The following is a 22323-nucleotide window of genomic DNA, read 5'->3' on the forward strand; positions in this document are numbered from 1 at the left end:
CAGCTGTCCAAAGAGGAGTTCCAATTAAAGACATCTGTGCGGCTGCCACATGGTCGTCCGCACATACTTTCACCAAATTCTACAGTCTAGATTCCTCCACTAGCCAGGAGACTACATTTGGCTGTTTTGCACTCTGGGCATTCTTAAAAAGTCACAAAATTGTACTCCTGCCTCCTGTACACATTACTGCTTTGGGAGTCTATCAAAGATAAGGAATACGTGGAAGGACACAATCCATTCGAAGAACAAGTTACTTAATACTGTAAAGTTCTTTCGACTGGATGTTCCTCCCACGTAGTCATCATTGCCCCTCCCATCCTACCCCTTGTAGTTGCATCCTACGCTCCTTCAAGGGTACTAACCATCTCATACTGGACAAACACAGCACCTCAAAAAGGAACTGAGCAACGGATGCAGCGCAAGACTATATATACCTATGATGACGTCAGTGCCGATACGGAGGCCTTCGAGGGAAACCGACTTGAGGGACTTCGACGCGCAGCGCCCTCTACTGGAAAAATAATTCAGAGGCCAGCAAGCTGGAAGTGGATTTATCAAAGATAAGGAATACGTGGGAGGAACATCCAGTCGAAAGAACGTTACAGTTGGTAAGTAACTTGTTCATCTTAGACTAGCGTCACAAATGTAGGCCTGTCTAGCTACATAATAATACTTCTCATGTTTGCTTTACCCTTAATGCTAGTAAAAATTCTCATGCCACAGTAAGAAATGATATCCTAACTGCCTGCACTAATATCGACCATCACTGCCTAACTGGAGTATGCTCCTGTTCCCGGCAGTCAGTTTATTTTGAAGATGGGACACATTTATGATCAGGAAAGAGACGCCTTTAAGTTGGACTTCTCCATACTTCTCTGGTTGAGGTTGGTTGTCCCTGTTACTCAAGGAGTGGAAGCACACTGGTGCCTGCGCCTGACAGATTGTATCTCAGGGGTGCCACCACCTACCGGACCATCCTCTTTCCCACCTCCCCAGACTCTCTCCTCCAGAAGATCGGCTTACTCTTAGCGAAGAGGGCCTTTAAGTTGGTGCGGACCTCAGAGTGGGGAAGTTCTGATGATACTCACTGTACTTTCTAGTGTAAAAGAAAACTGAGGTCCTGCATACAGTGATGGATGCGCAGCTCCTGTACTTGCACACAGATACATTCAAGCTGATCACCTTGGCCCACATCCTCCAGGCCTTCGAACTGCAGGACTTGCTGGTGTCACAGGACCTTAAGGACACCTTCTTCCATGTGCCTGTTCATCTGAAGCACATGAAGTATGTGAGAATTATAGGGGCTCATTACAGGGTTGCTGGTATCGTGACAGTTATTCCGGTGGGACACCAGCAACCCTGGTTTACCGTCTCTGCCGCCCGATATCCTGGTATTACCGGGATATTATGGGTGATGGTAAGTTCCCATTCCCATGGAGTAGGACTACATGCGATGGGATTTCCTCAATCACCGCTACCGTTGGTAACTGTGCTGATGATTATGGCCTTTATCTGCCAGTGGGGGCCTAATCTACCAGCAGGCCAGGCCTGCTTGGAGATCCATTGCCTGCACCAGCAGACTTGTGGTTTGCCGGTCCGGAGAAAATGCCAGTGCCGGAATGACAGGCATTCTTTCCAGAATTTGTTGGGGACCAGCAAAGCTATAATGAGGCCCATAGTTGGGAACATGCATTATAAGTGCTGAGTCCTACCATTTGACTTATACTTGGCCCTGTTGGTCTTCATCAAGCTGTTGGCTTTGGTAGCTCCAGGCAGCAGGAAGGAGAGACTTTGGTCACTTTCCCTACCCTGAACTTTGAGCCTTCAGGCTGGCCTCTGGAGCATTATTTCCCTTTCTACAGGGCATGTGTGTCCAGATTCATATGGATAGCACAGATGGCATACACTACCTAAAATAGTAAGGTGTAGTGAGGTCCCTGCCTCTGTGCAAGGAAGCAATGTGACGTGTCATTCTCTGGAGCCCAGAACCACAGTCTGGTAGCTGCCCATCTTGTGGAACAGAGAACCTGGTTCCGGATGACCTGAACAGACCCATGTTAGCCTGCCAAAAATGGGAGCTCAACCGTGGTACTTTGGATGAACGTTTTAACCTGTGGATGACCCCTTGGGTAGACGTCTTTGCCTCTATTGTCAATCGAAGTGTGAATTGTTTTGGTCCAGAAAATGTTGTTGGTTGTTGAGTGGAACTTTGACCTCCCCTATGCATACCCCCTGATTCCTGTAATTCTGCTGATTCTCAGGAGACTGCAGTAGTTCAGCTCCACCATGTTCCTGGAGAATGTGATACTCAGAGATTCTGAATCCTTCTGTCCTCTTTTAATTGTCCCAGCGAGGGTGGATCTGCTCTCCAAGGGTCTTAAACCGGAGTTCTTCATTAGCTCCTTTATTATACACAATTTGCAGGGTTTATCTAACAAGTTTCCCCCAACAACAATTTTTGTTCTTGTATGACTTTTGAACCTTGTTACTTTCCTCCTGGAAGCCCTGTTTGAGCCGTCACATTCATGTTCTTTAAAATTGCTCACCTTAAAGGTAATTTTTCTGGTTGCAGTTACTTCAGCTAGGTGAGTGAGTTCCAGGCTCTATTTGTTATATTTGCTTAACTTGCTTTCTCCAAGGAGAAGGTGATTATTAGTCAGTGTTAACTTCCTGCCTAAGGTTGCATCAGATGTCCATCTTTTCTAAAAGATATGTCTTCCAGTTTTCTTCCCTCTACGTCCTTCTTAAGTGGAGGGGCGGTTTCACTGACAGTTGTGGTTGTACCCCTAGAGTGCTCTGAGTGATTGAGTCTGTTGGGTGAGAGTTATTAGGAAAGATGTCCAGCTCTTTATGGGTTACAACCGTGCCCCTGTAGGCCTGTCTATCACCAAGCAGATCCTGTCCAGGTGGATCAATCTCTGTATCTGAGTGTTATGATCTGGTTGGGATAGAGATGCCTGAGGGTCACAGGGTTTATTTGACTAAAGACCAAGTAGCTACTTCTACTTTGCAGAGCAGTGTCCCTGTGTTGGACATTTGTCAGAAGACTATGCAGGCCTCCCTGCACACAAATGCAAAGCATTTCTGCTCAAATTCCTTATCCAGTCAGGAAGCTCGCTTTGGCTGTGCAGTCTCCAAAGCTTCCTAGTAGTATTTTCTTTCTGTCCTCCTTTTGCTTATGTACTGCTATTGGGCTCTATCTAACATAGGTAATCTGTGGGGAAGGAATCCATTAGAAGAACACATTGCTTATCTCTCTCCAATGTTCATTCTGATGAATTAGTCATTCCTCTTACAGTTTATTTAGTGCCCTCCCAACCATTCCCTCTTAGCAGATAACGTGTACGCCTCCTACTGGTCTGCAATCTCTCAGCTGCTGAATGCTAGCGAAAAAGGGTGCACTGACGTTGCAGGACATGACTCGCTTTAAATGTGCTGCACTGCGTTGGCACCAGGGAGGCCAGCGGCACTAGATGGAGCCGACATGGTGCTGCGCTGCACCCCCTGGTGGCTGAAAAAGTTTGTGAAGACAGCTGCCACTGGAGGAGATATATCTGAGATGAGGAATCCGTAGGCAAATGGACTAACCTATCAAAAATAACATTACAGAGAAGTGATTTGCTCTTCAAGGGAAGAAAAATCTATTAGCAGACTCTATAAACATATTCTTTCACACTTCCCACAAATTTAATTTGACGAAGGTCCCTGCCCCCATCTGGGGACGTCAACTGGAGTACCCAGGGGGTCAGGGAGCCTTCCCAAGCTACTGTATTGTGGGGCCCAGGAGTGATATCTGAAAGATCACCTGGTTCCCTCCACAGGTCCTTGTCTGAGGGCAATGAAAAGTCACGTCACAGTGCAAACCTCTTGGAGACCATTCCATTGACCTGCACCCATGCTGTCAAGCCATTGCACAGCACCTGCACCCACCCTATAAAACCCTCGCCAAAGCCCATCCGATGCAGTACCGCAATTTGGTACACCCACTCAATGCAGTCAAAGGCTTTTTGGACGTCCAACACCAGAACGTCCAGCGGACACTGCATCTCTTTTGCTCCCCCCAAGATAAGATGAAGGTGTCTAATGTTTAAACTAGTTGACCTATTCGGAATGAAACTACATTTGTCCTTATTCACACCATCTGGAAATATATTTATTCAGCCAATTGGCTAGGGCGTTGACCAGAATTTTAGTTTCTATGTTGATTAGAAAAATTGGTCTAAAGGAGCTGCATTTCTCCTGTGGTTTCCCCTCTTTAGGTAATACCACTGTTGTGGATTCTTGGAGATCTGTCGGGAGCACACCCCTCTCTCTACTTTCTGGGAGTATTTCCACATTGGCCCTGAGACCTCCTCCTTTAACTTCAATCACAGCTCCAAAGGGAAGCCATTAGGCCCTGTGGTTTTGCCCCTCCTTGCCCATAGCCTCATGTGCTTCCTCTCCCCATAACTCTCCTTCCAGAGTGTGTTTCAATTCCTCTGATAGTGGAGTCACTGGCAGTTATTTCAGGAAGTTCCTTGATCTGCCTACCCCTTGGTAAATTGTGTTGTGTACAACATCTGGTAGTACGCCGCAAAGGCGTGTACTTTCTCCCTGGGTTTCCTGGTCATTCCAATTCCTGTCCCCTGTCTATCTCATAGATCACCTTGTTAGCTTCCTCCCTTCTTGCTCTTCTTGCTAACCAGGAGATCAGGAGATTCCCGGTCTTATACCCCATTTGTATATACGGGCCCCTATATGCCACCAACCCATCCTCGCCCCCTCTTAGGCACCAAGGCTGATCTCTTCTGTCGTGTTTTGGAGTTCCCTTATTCATCTTCTCTGAATGTATTTGCCTAAGTCTATCCTCTAGTTCCATCACTCTGGCCTCCCTCTCCACAAGTACCTTTCCCTGTTTCCTTTGTTTACTGCCATAGCTCTCCCTGTAGTACCACCTTATATGCTTCCCACAGAACTTGCTTCGATTCCACCAAGTCCTTATTGTTATGGAATCACTGCTCTGTTTCGTCCTTCAGTTACTCCCTCACACCCTCATCCCCCGACAACCATCCCCTATTCTGATTCTCCATCCATGTTAGAGGTGCATGGTCTGAGATACCCTTGAGTGGGTAAGTACCCCACACCCTGTATCTCATCAGTGTGGATCCTGAGGCAAAGACATGATCTCTCCTGGAGAATGATTTATGGGCAGCCGAGAAGAAAGAGAACTCCTGTTCATTTGGGTGTTCCACCCTCCAAAGATCTTCTAACCCCATGGTATGCAGGAAGGTCCTCAGTTTCATTTCCTTATTCCCGCAACCCCCGCACAGCGCTCCCCCACTGATTCAGCAATGGTGTTATCACTTCATTAAAATGTCCTGCCAGTATTGTAAGACCCGGTTGTACCTCTAGCATTCTCCTCTTCACCTCCTCAAGTGTGTTGTGTAGTAGCTCTGGGGGTGAATAAACATTGACAAAGGATATAGCTTCCCCGCCCAATCGACCTTCCATTCCTACTATTCATTCCCCCTCTAGCTTGGAACATCCTAGCAATTTGGAAGGGCACTGAGATTTTAATGAGTATACCCCCCACTATAGCCCGTGTGTGCCACACATTTTTACTGACCCTTGCCTAAAACGCAGCAGACATCCCCCAAAAGGTGAGTCTGCTAAAGCAAAACTAACTCTGGATTCAGGCGTCTTAAGTGTTGAAGCACTACACTTCTTTTAAGCTTGTCATTCATCCCCTTTGCATTCCAGCAGAGGCATGTCACCAGTCCCCTATTATCGATATCTGCCTTCCCCGTTCCTGTACCCTTAACACTATCCCTGTCTCCGAATCCACCATAGTTCTAAAAATGTCAACTTTGCAAACACCCTATGTTCCACACCCAACCCCAACTTTATTCCCGCCTCTCTCTCCCTCCCCCTGTCCCATTTTGTTGCCTTCCCAACACCCTCCCCATACTTCTCTCTCAACCGTGAAGTATCTGTCACCCTCAGAACAAAACAACTTATCCCGATCAAACCAACTCAAGTTAGTCCCCAAACATAACCCTTGAAAAACATGGTCACCCGTGCCTCCCCCACCCCCTTGTTCTCCTCTACTCCACGCCCCACTCTTTCACCGGCCACCCTCCGAAGCCCTACAGCTTCGACACTCGAGGGCCTGAAATTCAATGGGTCATAGCTAATGTCCCGCACAAGGTTCACCAATTCCATAGTCATTCTGGGATGTCCACCCAATGCTCTTAGTCTCAAGGCCTGTCTCCTGTTTCACTCATTTGGGAAGTGCCTGACTGCTGCTCCCATCCCATGAGCTCTGGCTCAATTTTGCAGAGCATAGAGTCCATGGCCTACTTGATTCTGTTGGTCTTCGTTCCTTTGATGGTTAACTTCCTCTGTGGCCAGTATTCCCCTTGGGGGCAACGCTTCCCCTCTACCTTGGGTGCAGTGACATTCCCTTTTCCTCCCAGGAGTGCCTGACCCCTCCATCTCCCATTGTTCTGTTCAGTCCCAGGCTTCCTGAGTCCTGAAAACCCAGGACCTCTCCCCCTCCAGAACTCTTAGCTTTGCAGGGAAGATAAGCATATATTTCACTTGGTTATTACGTAGTATTCTTTTGGCCTCTTCAAACAATCTTCTCGCCCGTTGCACCTGCAGCGTGTTATCTGGAAAAATCATCACCCTCGTATTCTGTTTTAATCACTCCATTTCTCCTGGCGCGCTGAAGGATAATGTCCTTGACTCTGCTATGAAACAGCTTGGCCACTACCGACCTCGGGGTGAGGGGACACCTGGTGGAGGGGAGTCTGCCCAGTACTCTTTGGGCTGTTTTGATTGAGAAGAACTTGGTCAATTCCCTCTGCTGCAGTGCCTCCCTGATCCACTTTTCCAAGAATAATTCTATCAGGACTGCCAATTATCCTAATATTGGCCCTCCAGGACCTTCCTTCGGCATCTTCCACCCTCTCTTGCAGAGTTCACAATTTTGCCTGCAGCACCTGGAGTTACGTGTGTGACTTTACTGTATCCTCCAGTTGGCTAATTCTCTCCCCAGTTTCCCCCACTGATCCGAACCTGCCCTTAAGGCCGTCCTGAGCAGGTTCACCTCCACCCCCCACCTGGCCTATCTTCTCTTCCATGCAGTGCTTGGCATCTGTCACTGCACATTGCTGGCTCCTCCTCACCCTCTGTTTCTGTCCCGCCAGCATTGTGATCTGCGTCGCCTGGAGTTGGGGGTTCCCCCTGTGCCCTGGTCACTGGATTCTGCGCATAGCGCTCTATTTTGCTCTGCACAGGCATGCGGGGCTTTTCTTTGCCCATACTTACAGTCAATGTGGTACGCTTTTGCAATTCTCCTGCCGATTCTTCCCAATAGCCCCCGATCCATCCAAGGGGAAGTGTGGATCTCCTCACTCTACTCCCCTGCCACACAATCAGTCCCAAGAGTGGTGGGGGATTCTGACCCCTTATAATTCCTCCTCTTTTGGCTGTCCGATTTTTACCCTCTCTCCCCGGTAGTTCAGCCTTCTCCTCTGCAGTGTTTACTGTGGCAAGACCTTTCCAAGGAGCTGTCCCTCCCAACAGCCCCCGGACCATGAGAGGGGTAGGGGCTCTCCTCACTCTACTCCCCTGCCACGGGGGGGTGGTCTTGTGAGGCCTCCTCTGCTGACTATGTGCGGGTGGTCAGCCAGTCCTCCACCTTAGCCTCCCTCTTTCCACTGTCTCGCTCTCAGGGAAGCACCTCCGCTGTGTAGAACAGGCCCTGCTCTGCCTCCCTCCGATTGTCGGGGTGCTCCGATGCAGCTCGCTCTTCTCTGCTGCACTCAGGGATATCCACCACTGAGCGTGGCGATTACTGCCACTTCTTCCCAGGCTGACTATGCCCCACCCTCTCTCCTCACCGATCCGGGCCTCTCTGGGGGTGCTCCAGGGATTGGAGTTGCCCACCACCATGATTCTGCCATGCAGGCTGCTTTTACTGCACCCCATCGTGCCAGACCCCTCCCCCTCTGTCTTACAAGGTACTCTCCTTCTGCCATCCCCAGGCCACCAATTCTGCCTGTTTTAATGGCCGGGTTATGCTGCCTGTGGCTCTGTGTCCTCCTCTGATCTTGCCAAACACTGAGGCGGTATGGGAAATGGATATTTTAATGGATAAATGCTGGGGGCTGGTGGGGGCCTCGGCTTAAGCGGCCGTCTTACTCTGCGTCCCCTGGTGGTCTCAGGGGTAACATATTTATCCTTCCTTCTTTACATGGGATAACATAGAGGGACACATTGGTGGGGTAATCTATCCTAAACTGCACAGAAACTATAATTTTATCTTTCCCCGGTTTCAGACAGTCTTGAGGGCCGAAAAGATGGTAAATGTTACCCCCCCACAGTTTTTCTAGCTGGTAAAATGTCTTGACTAGATAACAGTTGGAAGACAACTCCTACATGAGTTTGTACCGGAATGAAGACCTCATGGTCTTTTCTAGAAGATCCCAATCTACTGGCATAAAAAAGAACCTGTTTAGATTTCTCTCCAGATACAGATATTCATGGAATGGAGCATGTCTCAGTTTCTTGAACATAAGATCCATTTGTAGGAGTAGAATTGCTACTTCACTCTTTGCCAGATGTAACAAATGTGGGACTAGTATTTATTATACTCTTTTGGGATTCCCAGTTTGTATCAACTGAATCCGATCCCAAACTGCCACCATATGTGAGGGGTCAGAAATGATAGGCGGACATACAGTTATGTTTTCAACATCAGACATCTTTATTAAAATAAAAAGGTTAGGTATAGGCCTTTCTGTCCCTATCCTAAGGAGTTCCCCTACCTAGGAAACAAAGATCAGTCTAGCTGGTAGACTCCTTCTGTCAAACCTCCTTCACTCATCTTCTCCAAAGAAAAGATGACTTGGAAAATGACACTGTTTTTGCTCCCGAGGTTGTGTTAGAACATCTTTTTTCCCCCAGAAGATCTATATTCCGGTCTTTTTCTCTCAACTGCATCCATCCAAGACAGACACATATTTCATCCTGTGGGCTCTAACAGGGCTGTTGGGTGGCAAGAGATTTCAGAAAGTATGAGCAACTCTTTGTTGACATTGAATGGCTCGGGCAGACAGGGCTGTTAACAAACAGAGCACGTCCAGATGGCTTGTTCTCTGTATTTGCAAATGCTATGATCTGGCCACCAAAGAAGTGCCATTCGGTGTTGTGCCTCCTTCAGCTAGAGACTTGATGACTACCTCTTCTTTACATGGAGGTGGCCCTTTTGCGAACATCTCTTGGGTAGCTACATGGTCATCTTTACAAATGTTCGCCAAGCACTATTGCCTGGATTCTTTATCAGTTCAAGACTCCGGGTTGTGTTGTACGGTAGGTGATGGTTCCTCGCTTGCCTCTCTCCTCCATATTCTGAACTCTTGTGGAGTCTTTCTAAGATAGGGAATCTTTGTGAGGAAGGAATTCTTTAGCAGAAGAAATGACATCAGTAATGTTCTTATTGAATGATCAGTCCTTTCTCTGATGGATTCCTCAATGCCCTCCCACGTGCCCTTCATTATTTAGGCAGTCTTTTAGTTTCTCAGTCTCTGTATGCAGAGGAAACTAGGCCAAACTGCGGTCGTAGGGCACAGCTGGCTCCATATGTCTCACCCGTGACATTACATCTGGACTCATGAGCGCCAACTATGTTGAGCAGAGAAGACAGGAGGAAGGACTAAACCATCAGAAAGAACATTGCCGGAGGTAACCAATTTATGTATCTGTCATATTTGTTTATAATGTGAATTGAGTACTTTTTAAGTAATCACTGTACAAAAGTAATTTTTGAGCACATTAAAGCCATGCAGTAACCCAAGTGTATCATATAGAGCTGGGAAGGTATGCGGTCCAGTGTTTATAGTGAAGAGACTGGGCTTCCTCTTAACTAAGTTGTTTGTATTTGATCCTGGAAAAATCCTGGAAAATTCACTTGCTCTCACTGTGACGTATATGCCAAAAATGTGAGTACTAGCTATGGATTTTCTGTTTGGGGACTGCAGGAATGGGGAGACAGGACACCAGATAAGGGACACCAGATAAGGGATGTGTTTTGTGTTGTGGTAGCTGCGGAGGCAGGAAGACTGGTATGGGTTTTATGTGGTGAGGATCGGAGAGGGTAAGGAAGGGTAGCTCAGGGGCAACGCGTTTGTCTTGGAAGCAAGCAGCGCAACACAGGTTCAAATCACGATCCCACTTGCTGGTATTAAGTGCGTTATAAATGAACAATAAGTATGAACATAAAATATATAAGCAAGATGCCAGACATGTGCCTTGTTGTAAATGTAGGGCATGGGTCTTATCTTAAGGGGGTTGTGAAACTGGATGCCGGAGGTTCGGGGTGGGAGGTATCTTGTGTAATCTGGGGAGGGGATGGTGGTCACCAACTATTGGTATTTTGTTGTTTGGGGTGGAGAGGCACGATGGCAGATATGGGTCTTGGGTAGATGCCAACATGCCCCATTACATTCGAGAGGTGCTCATGCAGTCCTGGTTTTTCTTTGCATTCATGGACGTATAGTCCCGTATGTCGCTATTATAAATTTAGGACTACTTATTCCTGAATGAAAATAAAAAACAGGATTTAACCAGAATTGGCAGCAATGTTGGCATGTATGGTCTTGTGTTGTGGAGGGTTGGATACTGGAGACCAGATATGAGTTTTTTTGCTGGCTCTGCTAAATATTTGGCTCTTAGAGCCAAGCCGGAGCCCCATGCTGTCCTATATGGAATTAACTGGCTCCCCCACCTCTAGACACCACCAAAAAAAAACCTTTACACCACAAAGCTCTCTTTAAAAAATGAAAAGATAATTAACCAATTTCCTAAGTGTATGGACTTTTTTGCGGTGTGGGTGGCTCCCTCCCTACTTCTAGCATTGGTTACCCCAAATCAACCTCCGCCCCTGGTAGATTTATAGGCCTGTCTACCACTACTTGTTAGTAATAATTGCACTTCCACACACATGCCTATGAAACCGTTTTTGTCAACATATTTTACTTCACAATCCATTTTTCCTTTATTTGATTTTTCATATTGACAGCATGTTGCATTTAGAAATATTTAAAAATGTATTTGAACTTTTTTAATTGACAAACAGGTTGGAGAAATTTGGAGGGAAATACGGGTGGAACTAAAGGAAGAAGGTTTCCGCCCAGTTACTCCAGATGAGGAAGCTGTACAAGCCATTGGGAAAGCATTCGAAAACAGTGGAAAGATGGTAGCTGAGCACCAAACGCAAATTATTGAAAATAAACGGCAGCAGGATCTCCAAGAAGAACAGCAAGTATATGCAGAGGTAAGCTGTGAAATACTAATGTTTTAGATTTTTCACTCAATGAGAGTTTTCTGAACTTGCCCATTGTAAAAAGTAATCTTTTGGCACTATGAAGCTGCCTTCACCCCAAGAAAAGGCAGGAATGCACTACTCAATTCGTTATTGGGGATGTGGCATTTTCATGTTTTGTCTGGGGCCAATGCTTCAGTGAAGGCAGCCGGTGGTGTCTGCCCCGGAGTCATATTAAAACCATGCATAAAACAGTCAATTCTCCTATCCATAACCGCCTTAGTCTCTACCAGTCATTAAGAGCAGTGATGTATGTTAGTGGGTTGTCACAGCAGTGGAGGAAGGGGGGACATAAATACTCAGAGCGATAATTTCTCATTTTCTTCTGTTTTCCTTATAGCCCCAAAGTATCCCTTTCAGCATTGCTAATGACTCCAATCAAGCATTCCCACTAGGTCAGTGCCTTGTCTGGGATTGCTCAAGGGGAGCTCTTATTTATATATTTTTATGACAAGTTATACTCTGGATGATGAACCCTTGTACCCTCTGAGAATCCCCCTGACCCCACTGAGCCAAGAAGTAGGTTTGTTTTGCAAATTGAAAAGGTTTATTTGAAAAATGAAACAATATATATATATCGCACTTGTATAATGAATTAATAATTGATATCACACTTAAGAATATGACAGTGACCAACAATGGATAATGTGATACTAGCACACTGATTTAATAACTTAGGAGCAGTATAGAGGATGAGGTAGCTGAGAATGCTTTATATGGGTTCAAGGAGATGCAAAGATGAATAAAATGCAGTACAGAAATAAACTTGATATGATTTTAGCAAAAGATAATGTAATCACTTTTCTTTGACAATTCACCCCCCCGCCCCCGTCCCCATGCAAGGTAAAGAGATGGGAGGAAAGCACACAGTTCTCAGGAATGCAATCAAATATAATTCAGTTCCCCCCTAGCAAGCTTAGAGGAAAACAGGTAGGAGTTTTAAACACAGGCAAAATCCTTTTAAATGTGGTGGCAATGAAGTGAAATATGCTAAACATGCTTTTAATTCCCTATAGGAGGTTCAGGGTCAGTGAGAAATAATTGAAATGAATTCAGGATCACTTTAGCAATGCTCTATGAATGATTGTCAGGTTGCACACGAATTTCAGCAAGGAAGGCAAGGACAACTCTTTTTACACGTGGCTGAAATTAAGCAAATTGTCAAATCGCTGCAAATTTAGTCGCGTGCGTCGAGCGCAATTACGGAGGCACTATAAGGGGTAGCAAGTCGGTTTTGGGTTCGTTGAAAAGCTTAGAATCTTAGCTTTAATATGACCGCTCCTAGCACAAACTGTTCCGGAGATACGGCCGATTTAGTAAAGGTAGTTTTTCGGATTTGAAATTTTAAAGCTCAGAATGACAGATGACAGTTTTCAGTTTTAAAAATGACAGAATGACACGATTTTTAGGAGGCAGTTCTAATAGGCTAAAATAGTTTGGATTAGATTATTTTAAACTAAGAGATTGGTTTTGGCACAGTGCTAGCTGGGTACTCACACTAGATTTTGGACAGAAATGCGACTTCGTCACCGATCGGGTCAGGATTGGCTGGACTTCTGCTAGCAGTTCTTCACAGCGATCTGGTCTCTGGTTCTCTCTGGTTCCGGATACAGCACTGCTTTCTGGATACTGCTGCAGGTTCTTGCAAAAGTTATTGGCAAAGAATTCAAACAGCTCGCTTGGCTGTTGAATAGTTTGGTTGGTTTTGAGGCCTGCTGAAGAGGATTCAGCTTGTGGATTCAGGCCTCTTTGCTACACATTCTGGAGTTAATTTCTGGTCTCTGGCGATTGATGGATTTGAAGTCTGGATCTCTGGATGTGAAGTCTGATGTCTCCCGGCAAAGTGTCCCGGAAGAAAGTGGAAAGTGAATGTCTCTACCTGGGTTTCAATGTTTCTTTTATGTGTTTTGAAAATGGGTGTGTGCCTGGGCCTAGCTAAGCCTGCCCCTCTCACTTATCATTGGCCAAGCTTTCCTCTCTCCCTTGATTGGGGAAAAGAAATGGAGTGTCAGAGTGATGCTGTAGGTTTTATGGTCAGAGGAACCTCCCTTTGTCAAATTGCACACAAATCTATTTCTGAACCAAATACATATTTATCTATGTACCATTTTTCTAATATTATAGGTCCAGTTAACATATTTTCTGTAGCACCAAACCATCCGATCCCTGTCTTTGTACGATGTTGTGTCCACTTATGACAGAATTCTCCCCTTTTCATCCAGATAACGACCTCTAAACCTTTCCAGATTTTACACAGATGTGCACCAGGGATATGGGTTTCAGATGATAAAGTGTCAGATTTTTAACATGCATACATTTGGAGTAACAACCCTTTTTTCCACTACTATCCCCAAGAACATACCACAGGGTCCTAACACCTCTTAAAATGTGCACAGAAAAATCACAAAAATGATGATGTTATTTATATAATTTTGACAAGTCCGCACTGTGAATTATCCATCTTTTTAAAATCATGCTCTGGCCCCAAAGGGGTTTGGTTTTCCAAAGCACATGGTGGAATTTCTGGTTTATCCACTTCCCCCAAGTTCAGCTTGCCCTCACAGGCACTGCCCCTCCCAGTTTCTCCCAAGAGGAAGCCACTTTGCCCCCCCCCCAATATAACATTTGCCTGAGCCAGTGACAGTGCTTTGTTTAGTTTCCTGTAGTCCCCAGTGCTCCCCCCTTTTCCAATCAGAGAGGTGTCATCTCCTTTTGGCAGGGGCAGCAGGATGCAGCTAGGCCTGGGAAGAGTGGCTGATCAGGTTTCTCCTGTCGGGGGTAGTTGTCAGGCAGAATTCAGCTAAATGTCACTTTAGTTCCTAGTTTTCTACATTCAAATCACACTGACAATTTTTTAACATGCAGCTAGAATGCTGATTCTAAGTTCAAAACTATGACATTTAACAGTTGCAACCTATGTTACACTCAAAAGTAGGTCACTCATTTATTCTAAACATTTCAATTTTAGTGGCTTTACCCCCAAATTCACTTAAGCTGCTGACATCCCCAGCTATTTTTTTATATATACATTAAATAATTACTTCCTTCAAGTCATTTCAGAATATAGTTTTACATTGTATCCACCTCTTAGCAAGTCTTTCCTTGGCCTGGTTTGGTTCCATTTGTTCAGTTTTACACAAAAGTCTGGTGGTTTTAAAACGCCGGCTTTCTGATAGTGGTGCGCACCAGTATTGCATCGATTTTTGACATTAAGAAAATGAATTCCCCACAGTTCTGGGTTGCTTTTGGCAATCAGCATTACCATTCCCAATGGTTTCAGGCTACTGTGTGTGTAGCCCAATGGTGGTTTTAGCAGTGCCCTCCTGTGCTCACAACATAGGCAAAAATGGGTGGCAGCCTATTCTTCATGTTTTCCCTGTGCACTCTCTGGGGAGTTCTGGCCATCATGATGTTTTCAATGCCAGTAATGCACAGTTTTATTGTAGGGCTTGGATGCATGGGTAAAAACATCCCACGAGTCGTTGGGGATCGGTCCCAAAAGTTCATTTCCTAGATCAATGGATAAATGTCGGTCATCAACCGCCATTCCAATAATGGTGCCTGCGGCTAGAGTGATACTCTTTAAGTCGCTGTTATCCACCTCTATTGGAATGGAGTCATGCTCTATATTGACTAATGGTGTTGGGTTTACCCCCAACTCTTGCTGTTGGAGAGAAGCATTTAGATGTATATAAGCATCAGGGTTTTTCAGTTTTTGTCCTCTTTTAACTTTCACTTCCATAGAGAATTGTCGGGCCCTTTCTGGGATGGTGACTTCCTCTTTAATCTGAATTTCAACTGCATAAGGTAGAAATTGAGCTGACCTAAATGCTTTCTCTGGATCATCAAAGCCCATGGGATTATCTGCTAATCGGGACCAATCTTTGAAGTTTATTAGGTCCAAACTAATGGCGAAGCGATTGAGAATGTCGCTGCCTAAGTAAAAGGTGGCAGTGACGTCTCGCACAACCCAACAATTATGGACTATGCTCTTGTTGCCAATGGAGATTTTGAGCATACACCTGCTTGGCAGGAGATGTTTTGAATTGGGTGCTTCCAGGTCCATTTCCCATTTGTCTATCAGTTTGAATGTGGGAATGGCTGGATCTTTTGGGAGATGGCCGAACATGGCTTCGCTGATGAAGCTCTTACCGTTGTTCACACACACTCGGGTGAGAACAGAGTCCTTCCCATCATTTAACTGAATAGGGATGAACAACTGCTCTCCAATTTGCTGAACATCAGCCATGCTCTGAGCTGATTTCACATTTTTTTCTGCACCATTGGAGTGGGAATGTCTGATTGTGAATTAGTAAATAATTTCAGGGTTTTTCCCTCCAGTGTGGAATGCCACCTTAAACTGGAAGGAAGGTTGATTTTCGGAAATAGAGAGGACCCCCCATCACCAGTCTGTTGTCCTACTGCTATTACTGCCACTGGAATTTGGTTGTTCTGGAAGTGAAATTCTACTTGGTCAGATTTTTGTTCCACCATGTGGCAGGTGCCGTTTAAACTAATATGGTTGACACTCTGTTTTAATTTTATTGGTCGGCTAGTCTGGGTCCAGAGGACCTTGTTTATGCAATCTATTAGGGGGGACAACCTTCTCAGGAGGTCATTCCCTAGTAAACAAGGGGTGCCCTCTGGAGTCACTACTATGACCGGATGTTTCACCTTGTGTCGCTCAATTTTGATGTCCAAATCTGCAGTCCCCTTGACGGGAATTTCCTTCCCGTCAAAGTTCTGGAGTTGTCCAGGAAGAGAGGTGAGGGGAATTTGGTACTTCTCCCCCCTACCTGAATTCAGTTCATCAAAGGCCCTTCTGGACAGAAGGGTAGCTTGAGATCCAGTGTCCACCAGCGCCAAAATTGTTCCCTGCCCCTGTACTTGTACCGGGGCATAGTATCTTCCCTCCTTCTCCTCAAGAGGGCACAGATAAAGCACATTTTTGGACAATTGAAGGGCTAATTTTCTGGTTTTGGACATTGAGAGAGAAGAAATTTGGGTAGAATTCTGTGGAGAGCCTTGGGAATCTGAAAGAAAAAGTTTGCAACTGGATATTGATGCGGTTTTTGGTTCCCTTGGTTCCGGTTCTGGGCCGCCCCCCTCCCCCCTTTTGGAGGCAGTCACCTGGATGGGTTTGAACCAGGGGTTTTCGTTCTTGTTGGTTCTGGGATAGAATGATGGGCAACGACAGCTCAATCCCCACATCTACCCAGTCTGGGTTGGAATCCCTTGGGACCCATTTTTCCTTGGGAGGAGTTCCCCCATCTCTGAAGGAGAAGATCCTTTTCCCAGGATCCTCTGAGGATATCTCTCCCTCAAATTGGAAGATCTGTACCTCCTTCTCAAAGTGGGTCTGTTTGGGTACTTTATTTCTCCTATCCTCCCTCTGCTCCTTGGGAGGCAGACTTTCAGGGGCAGGGGATTTTGTTTCCGGTTCCTGGGCTTCCAGGGGCTGTTTACAAGTGGGGAAGGCAGCTTCCTCCAAGGCCTTACACCCCCTTCCCCTTGTGCCTCCTCCTTGGGAACCGGTGGGCTATCGGGGTGCTGCCCCCGTCATTGTTCTGGAGCACCAGGCCCAAAGTTTGGGGCTTTCTGCGGTGGCATGCTCGTCTGAGGGTTCTGTTGAGCCCTCAGTATGTGACCCAGATCCCGTGCCATATTTTGGACCTGGCGCTCAAGTTGTGAAACCCGCTCAGGCTAATACGGGGTCCTGTTTTCTCCCCTGGGCTGATCCCGGGAAGGGTAGCTATCCCTTCTCTGGTAATACCCTGGGTTTGGAAGATTCGGGTACCCCTCCACCCTGGCCTCCTCTCTCCCAGATTAGGCTGTCTGGGCTCAGGGAATTGGGGAAAGAAGGATGGGTGGTTTTGGGGTTGGAAGTTGGGTGGATACCTGGGGAAAAAGTTCAGCCCAGGATTTGGTGAATTTCTGCCCCCCTTCGGGGAAGTTAGGAGGGAAGTTCCCCGGGTTAGGCGCTTGGCTGGATCCCCCCCCTTGGGCTGGAGGAGCCCACACATAACCCAGGATCGGTCGGTTTCCCTTGTAGCGGGAACTGACATAATCAGGGGAGTGAGGGACCACATTTATAGGACTACCTCCTTGGCTCCCTGTCTGTGACTGGCCCGAGGGCCTTCTGGGCTTAGAATTATTTTGTGCAGGCAGGTTTTTAGGCCCCCCATCTTCAAATCTAAAACGGGGGCAACCTTTACCTCTGCCACCTTGGCAGCAGCAGGGGTGCTGTTGGTTTTGTTTTTTTTTGGCTGATTCTTGTTTTCCACCGGTTTCTGCACCTCATAGATGCGGGTGGCTTGCTCAATGACCCAGTCTAAAGATCTTTTCTCGTGAAAATCTCTCATGAGCTGGGTCATTATGTATGTGGGGAGAGCATGGAAAAATGTGTTGATGAATTCTCTGCTGTCCGTGCGCACCCTTCTGGTGGTCTGCGCAAAGGCACGCTTCAATTCTTGCACACATTCTTGTGGGGCCTGATCCTCCCCACATTGCAAATCGTAGGCTGCCTTGCGAGCCTCTTGGGGATTTCTATGCACAGAAAAGTATTTCAAGATGGCCGCCCTATAGGTGGACCATCTTGAATGATTTTGGTCCTCCAGCCCCGCAAATAAACTGGAGTATTCTGGGGAGAATGTCCATTTGACGTACTGGATGCAGCTACTGCTGTCCTTCAAATGGAAGGTCTCCATCATTTGCTCAAAGAGCTCGAAGTGTTCCCACACAGAATACTTGAAGTTCTTGTGATAAGGCGTGATGACATTCCTGATTGCCTTAATCTGTTTTAAGGGGTCCTTAAGCAAGGCCCTTTTTGCCTTATTGGCCTTTTTGGTTCGGGTAACCCTGGTCCATTCCTCCTCTGACTCAGAAGCACTGCTCCCAGAGGTGCCCATCTGATCTTCCAGGCTCTCCCGGATTCTGCGAGCCTGGGAATGGCTGGCAGAATGTGGGGACCTGGTCTCCTGTGTCCTGGGCCACTCAGAGGAGTCTTCAGGTCCCTCCTTGCTGCCAGGATTTGATGGGTACCCCCCCACTGACCTAACTGGGCAGAGGTTTTTAGGATGCCCTTAGTGGGCCTACTATCCTGGGGTTCCCCACAAAATTGCACTGTGCTTAGGAGCCCATACCCGGATGCCCGCCCATCCATTCCTGGGAGGTAGCGACCTATGAACCCCATACTTTTGGCCGGATAGTAATCTGCCCTCCCTGTGGCCCTGTGCTCATGTGCGCCAGGGGACATGGCGGTGGCAGAGTCTAAAGACTGGGAGAGATGAAGGCCTCTGGTACTAGGGCTCCTGAGGTTATGCTCAGGTGTTTCCCTTTCCCAGCGAACTTCATCTCTATCAGCCCCTGCTCTGTGTTGCAATGCAAGAGCCTGCGCTTTCAGTTCCTCAGTTAAGGCCTTACTAGACTCTATCAGTCTCTCCTGCATGGCTACCTGTTGCTGGAGCCTATCATTTTGCTGACAGAGAGCCTCATTCTCTCTCTGTGCCTCCTGATTGGTCCTGGAATACTGGGCCAGTCTTTGCTGCAGGAGGGTTACCTCCTGAGTCCCATCCCTACTGGCCTGCTCCTTTCTTGCCAGAGCATCTTCCACCCTCCTGGTGTGCTCTAACAAGTTCTGATGCTCTTTTTGGAGGTCACCCAGCCCCTGGAGGGCCAAGTGATTTCCTTCAATTTTTTCTTTTAATTGGCAGACTTCCTGGCTTAAGGTGTCCCTTTCCTGACTAAGAGCCTGCATCTGTGCCACCAGGTCGTCCCTCTGCCTTTGAAAGGCACCAGCTTTCTGACGTTCTTGATCAAACTCTGCCTGGGTGTCCAGGTCTTTCACAATCAATTTATTGCTTTCCTCTTTCTCTCTATCTAGGTGGCTTTGCAGTGTGACTACCTGCTCTGCGCATGCCCTATTGAAGTCCAGTTGTTGCTCCAGCTTTTTCTGGCTCTGCAGTATGGCGACCAAACCTTCTTGTTACTCCTTCTGCAAGGCCACAAATCTGTTATCCTGGTCAGACTTTTCCTGTTGCAGGATATCCATTTCCTCCTTTATTTTAATAATATACTGCCTACTATAATTTTCTGACTCCTGGCTCCTCTGCAGCCTCTGCTCAGAAGAGACCAGGTCAGATTGGGCCTTCTCTAATGCCATCAGTTGCCTATTTGCCAGATCTTGGCCTTCAGCACATTTGTCCTGTATGGCTCCCATATGTAAATATAAATATGCCGCTACCCTGGGAATCTTGCTGTGCTCATCCTTGGCCTTAGGGGCAATATATAGTTTACTCAGGGCCACATGTAAGGGACCCTGATCTCTCCATATATCTGACCCTGTTTCAGTGATCCGGGGTGCGATTGCCTGCAACCAGACCGCTTGGTCCTGATGAGCCCACTCACCTCTCACAAATAGCTTATGTAAGAGGTGTTCTCTGGCTATTTTGATATCTACCAAGGTCGTCATTCTGGAACTTGATTTACTTCCTGACTTACAGAAGTTTGTATTTTATTTTGCAAAACAGACCGTTTCCTTAGAGAGTTCCTTTGAGGGGTGTTTTTACAGTGGTTTTCGCCATGGTTCTGTTGCCGCAGGGGGTCTGTTACAGATCCAACTTTCTTAGCATATGTGTCCATTGTCACCTGTTTAGGCTGCACTGATGCTTGTTTTTGGGATGCTGACGCTTTCTTCCTCCCTCCCTCAGGCATTTGGAAGTCTCTGTGCATTTTGTTCAGAGGGGCACACTATAGCAATGGTGGCACCACTGTGCGGATCTCTGACAAGCGATTCTGCCAGCCTATGTAGTTCAGAGGGAGAGCAGTTGTTGGCATGCATGTGTCAGGGGAACTCGGTCTCCTCTCTCTGCTTCAGTTGTCACAATAGCTTGTTGCTGTGTTATTCTGCTTCCGGGCGGTTGTTTATGTTGCTTTCCCAGTTGCAGTCTTTACTCCATGCCCATTGTGCGCCTTCCGTGTCTCTGTTGTCCCTTTAGGTCGCTCAATCTTATCAAATTATCCTAGGGTCAGAGGGGCATCTGGTTGTCCTCAGCCACTGTCTTGAGCTTTAACATGGTGCTTGTGCCATGTCACAGGCGGCCTTGTGGGTGTTAATCTACGTGGTTTCCAGTTGGCTGAACTGTGTATGGGTATTGTGGGGGTGCATCTGTGGTATGGCAGGCCTGGGAGGACGTTAGATATTACGGTGAGGGACCGTCTCTGCTGGACTCCCTCGGTGCTTCTGCGGGTATGTCCCACATAGAGGAAGGGGAAGTGGGGTGGGTGTCCATACTTAGCGGCTGTCTCAAAGTGTTCTGCTGCCTGGGAACCACCAGGAAATCGCTGCGGACGTCTCCCGATCTTGACGCCTCTCTCGTTTCTCTGGCGCATCTTGCGCTGCTTGGTCCTGCCGGGTCCTGTCTGTTCCTCACTGCATACCGCACGCTCTGCGGTCTTGCAGTCCACTCTTGAAGTCCTCTGTGCTGGGGGGGGGTGCCATCCTGGGCACTGCCCATTGAGGTGCTGTTGGGAGCCGTACCTCAGCCGCAACAACTCCTATCCATTACGTCTGCCGGGCTGTGCTGTCTCACTCACCCGCACTCCCCGGTGAGCACAACTCGCCGCCTCTCGTTATTAGGCTGCTGTGAGGGTATAGTCACGGTCGAGGTTGAGAGGTGTCAGTCCGTTCCCTTCTAAATTGATCAGATGCGGCGCTGCTTTGCAGGATAGGATCATTTATTTATTTGTTTTTTTACATTTATTTAGCGCACAGACAGCCCAGCGGCATTGTGGCGCTCGTTACTTGCAGCAGGCTTAGTTACATTATGCATAGGTTACAACATTGGAGCGCAGAGAAGTAATACATGTTATGCATAAAACGTACATAGTTCAAACATCCATATGTGGGATGAGACTGCATGAGGCACTCAATGGAGTACGGGCTCGGCGTCGCCGCGCGCCATTTTGTCCACAACTCCCTGGCGCCGTGAAAAGTCTGTAATTGCGTTCAACAGCTCCGATTCCAAAAGGGATTGAAGCCACAGCAGTGAAACAGCTTAACGCAACCTCGCTGATGTTTTCTTAGTAGTTTGTTACCGTATTTTCGGCTTGCAGGATCAATTTGGCGTATCCAGCAGGAGAGCTCAGGAAAGCACGTATTTCCTACATGCTCGCTGGCCACGCCCCGTGAAACCACATTCACAACGACGTGACAGTGAGTTGGTGCTACTCATGTGTGAAATGTTTAGGATCCGTTTTCTACAGAAAGAATTGATATTATTATGTTTTTTTGTATACTGCGCCAGTTCACCCCTGCAGTGGTCTCAAAGCATGGAATCCTTGTCTGGATTAAGGAGCATTCTGGCCCACACCAGGGACTGCATCACCGTGGTCTGCTGGAAGGCATTGGCCAGAAAGAAAGTGTGTAATAAAGAAAAGAATGCCAGATTGTGTTGTGGCTGTATATGTAGGTTGTGAATTAAAAAGAGAGGATGTATAAGTGAATGATAGAAGAAAAGAAGCTGAACATATGCTATGGTGTATATGTAAGGTTTGGGTCATTCTGCCCAAAGGCCTGGGCATACCACATTGCCAAGAGTATGCATTGTATATGTACAGATTATTGAAGTAAGTAGAGTCAAGTGAAACAAAGCAGGTGAGGATGGAGAATGTCAAGAATATGTAGATGGTTCATTAGTGGTGTGCACATTTTAGGAGGATGGTGGGTGTAGGTACAGGGACAGTTCTGTCTTACCAGAAGCCTTGAATGAGCTATGTACAACATATTCAGAAAATGGTGATGTTTGCTCCTACTCAGAGGAAAATTAGCAAGCTTTGAAGCGAAGGATACACATTAGAAGGCATATGTTATACATATAAAGATTTAATGGCATGGATGAAAAATAACATTTAATTGTTTTCCTAAAAGTGAAGAGTCCTCGAGCATTGAAAGGGAC

At 46.8% G+C, this 22323-nt stretch overlaps 1 protein-coding gene across 1 annotated transcript in view; it reads left to right on the top strand.

Annotated features, from left to right (window-relative positions):
• CFAP69 (cilia and flagella associated protein 69) overlaps positions 1 to 22323 on the top strand; it is a 1486345-nt gene that overhangs the window by 1320658 nt on the left and 143364 nt on the right. The window contains exon 20 of the mRNA XM_069648365.1: positions 11123 to 11320. Within this exon, the coding sequence (XP_069504466.1) occupies positions 11123 to 11320 (198 nt within the window). The remainder of the gene's footprint in view (positions 1 to 11122; positions 11321 to 22323) is intronic.

Source organism: Ambystoma mexicanum, chromosome 2q (assembly GCF_040938575.1).
Source record: "Ambystoma mexicanum isolate Mex_15411 chromosome 2q, UKY_AmexF1_1, whole genome shotgun sequence".
NCBI lineage: Eukaryota > Metazoa > Chordata > Amphibia > Caudata > Ambystomatidae > Ambystoma > Ambystoma mexicanum.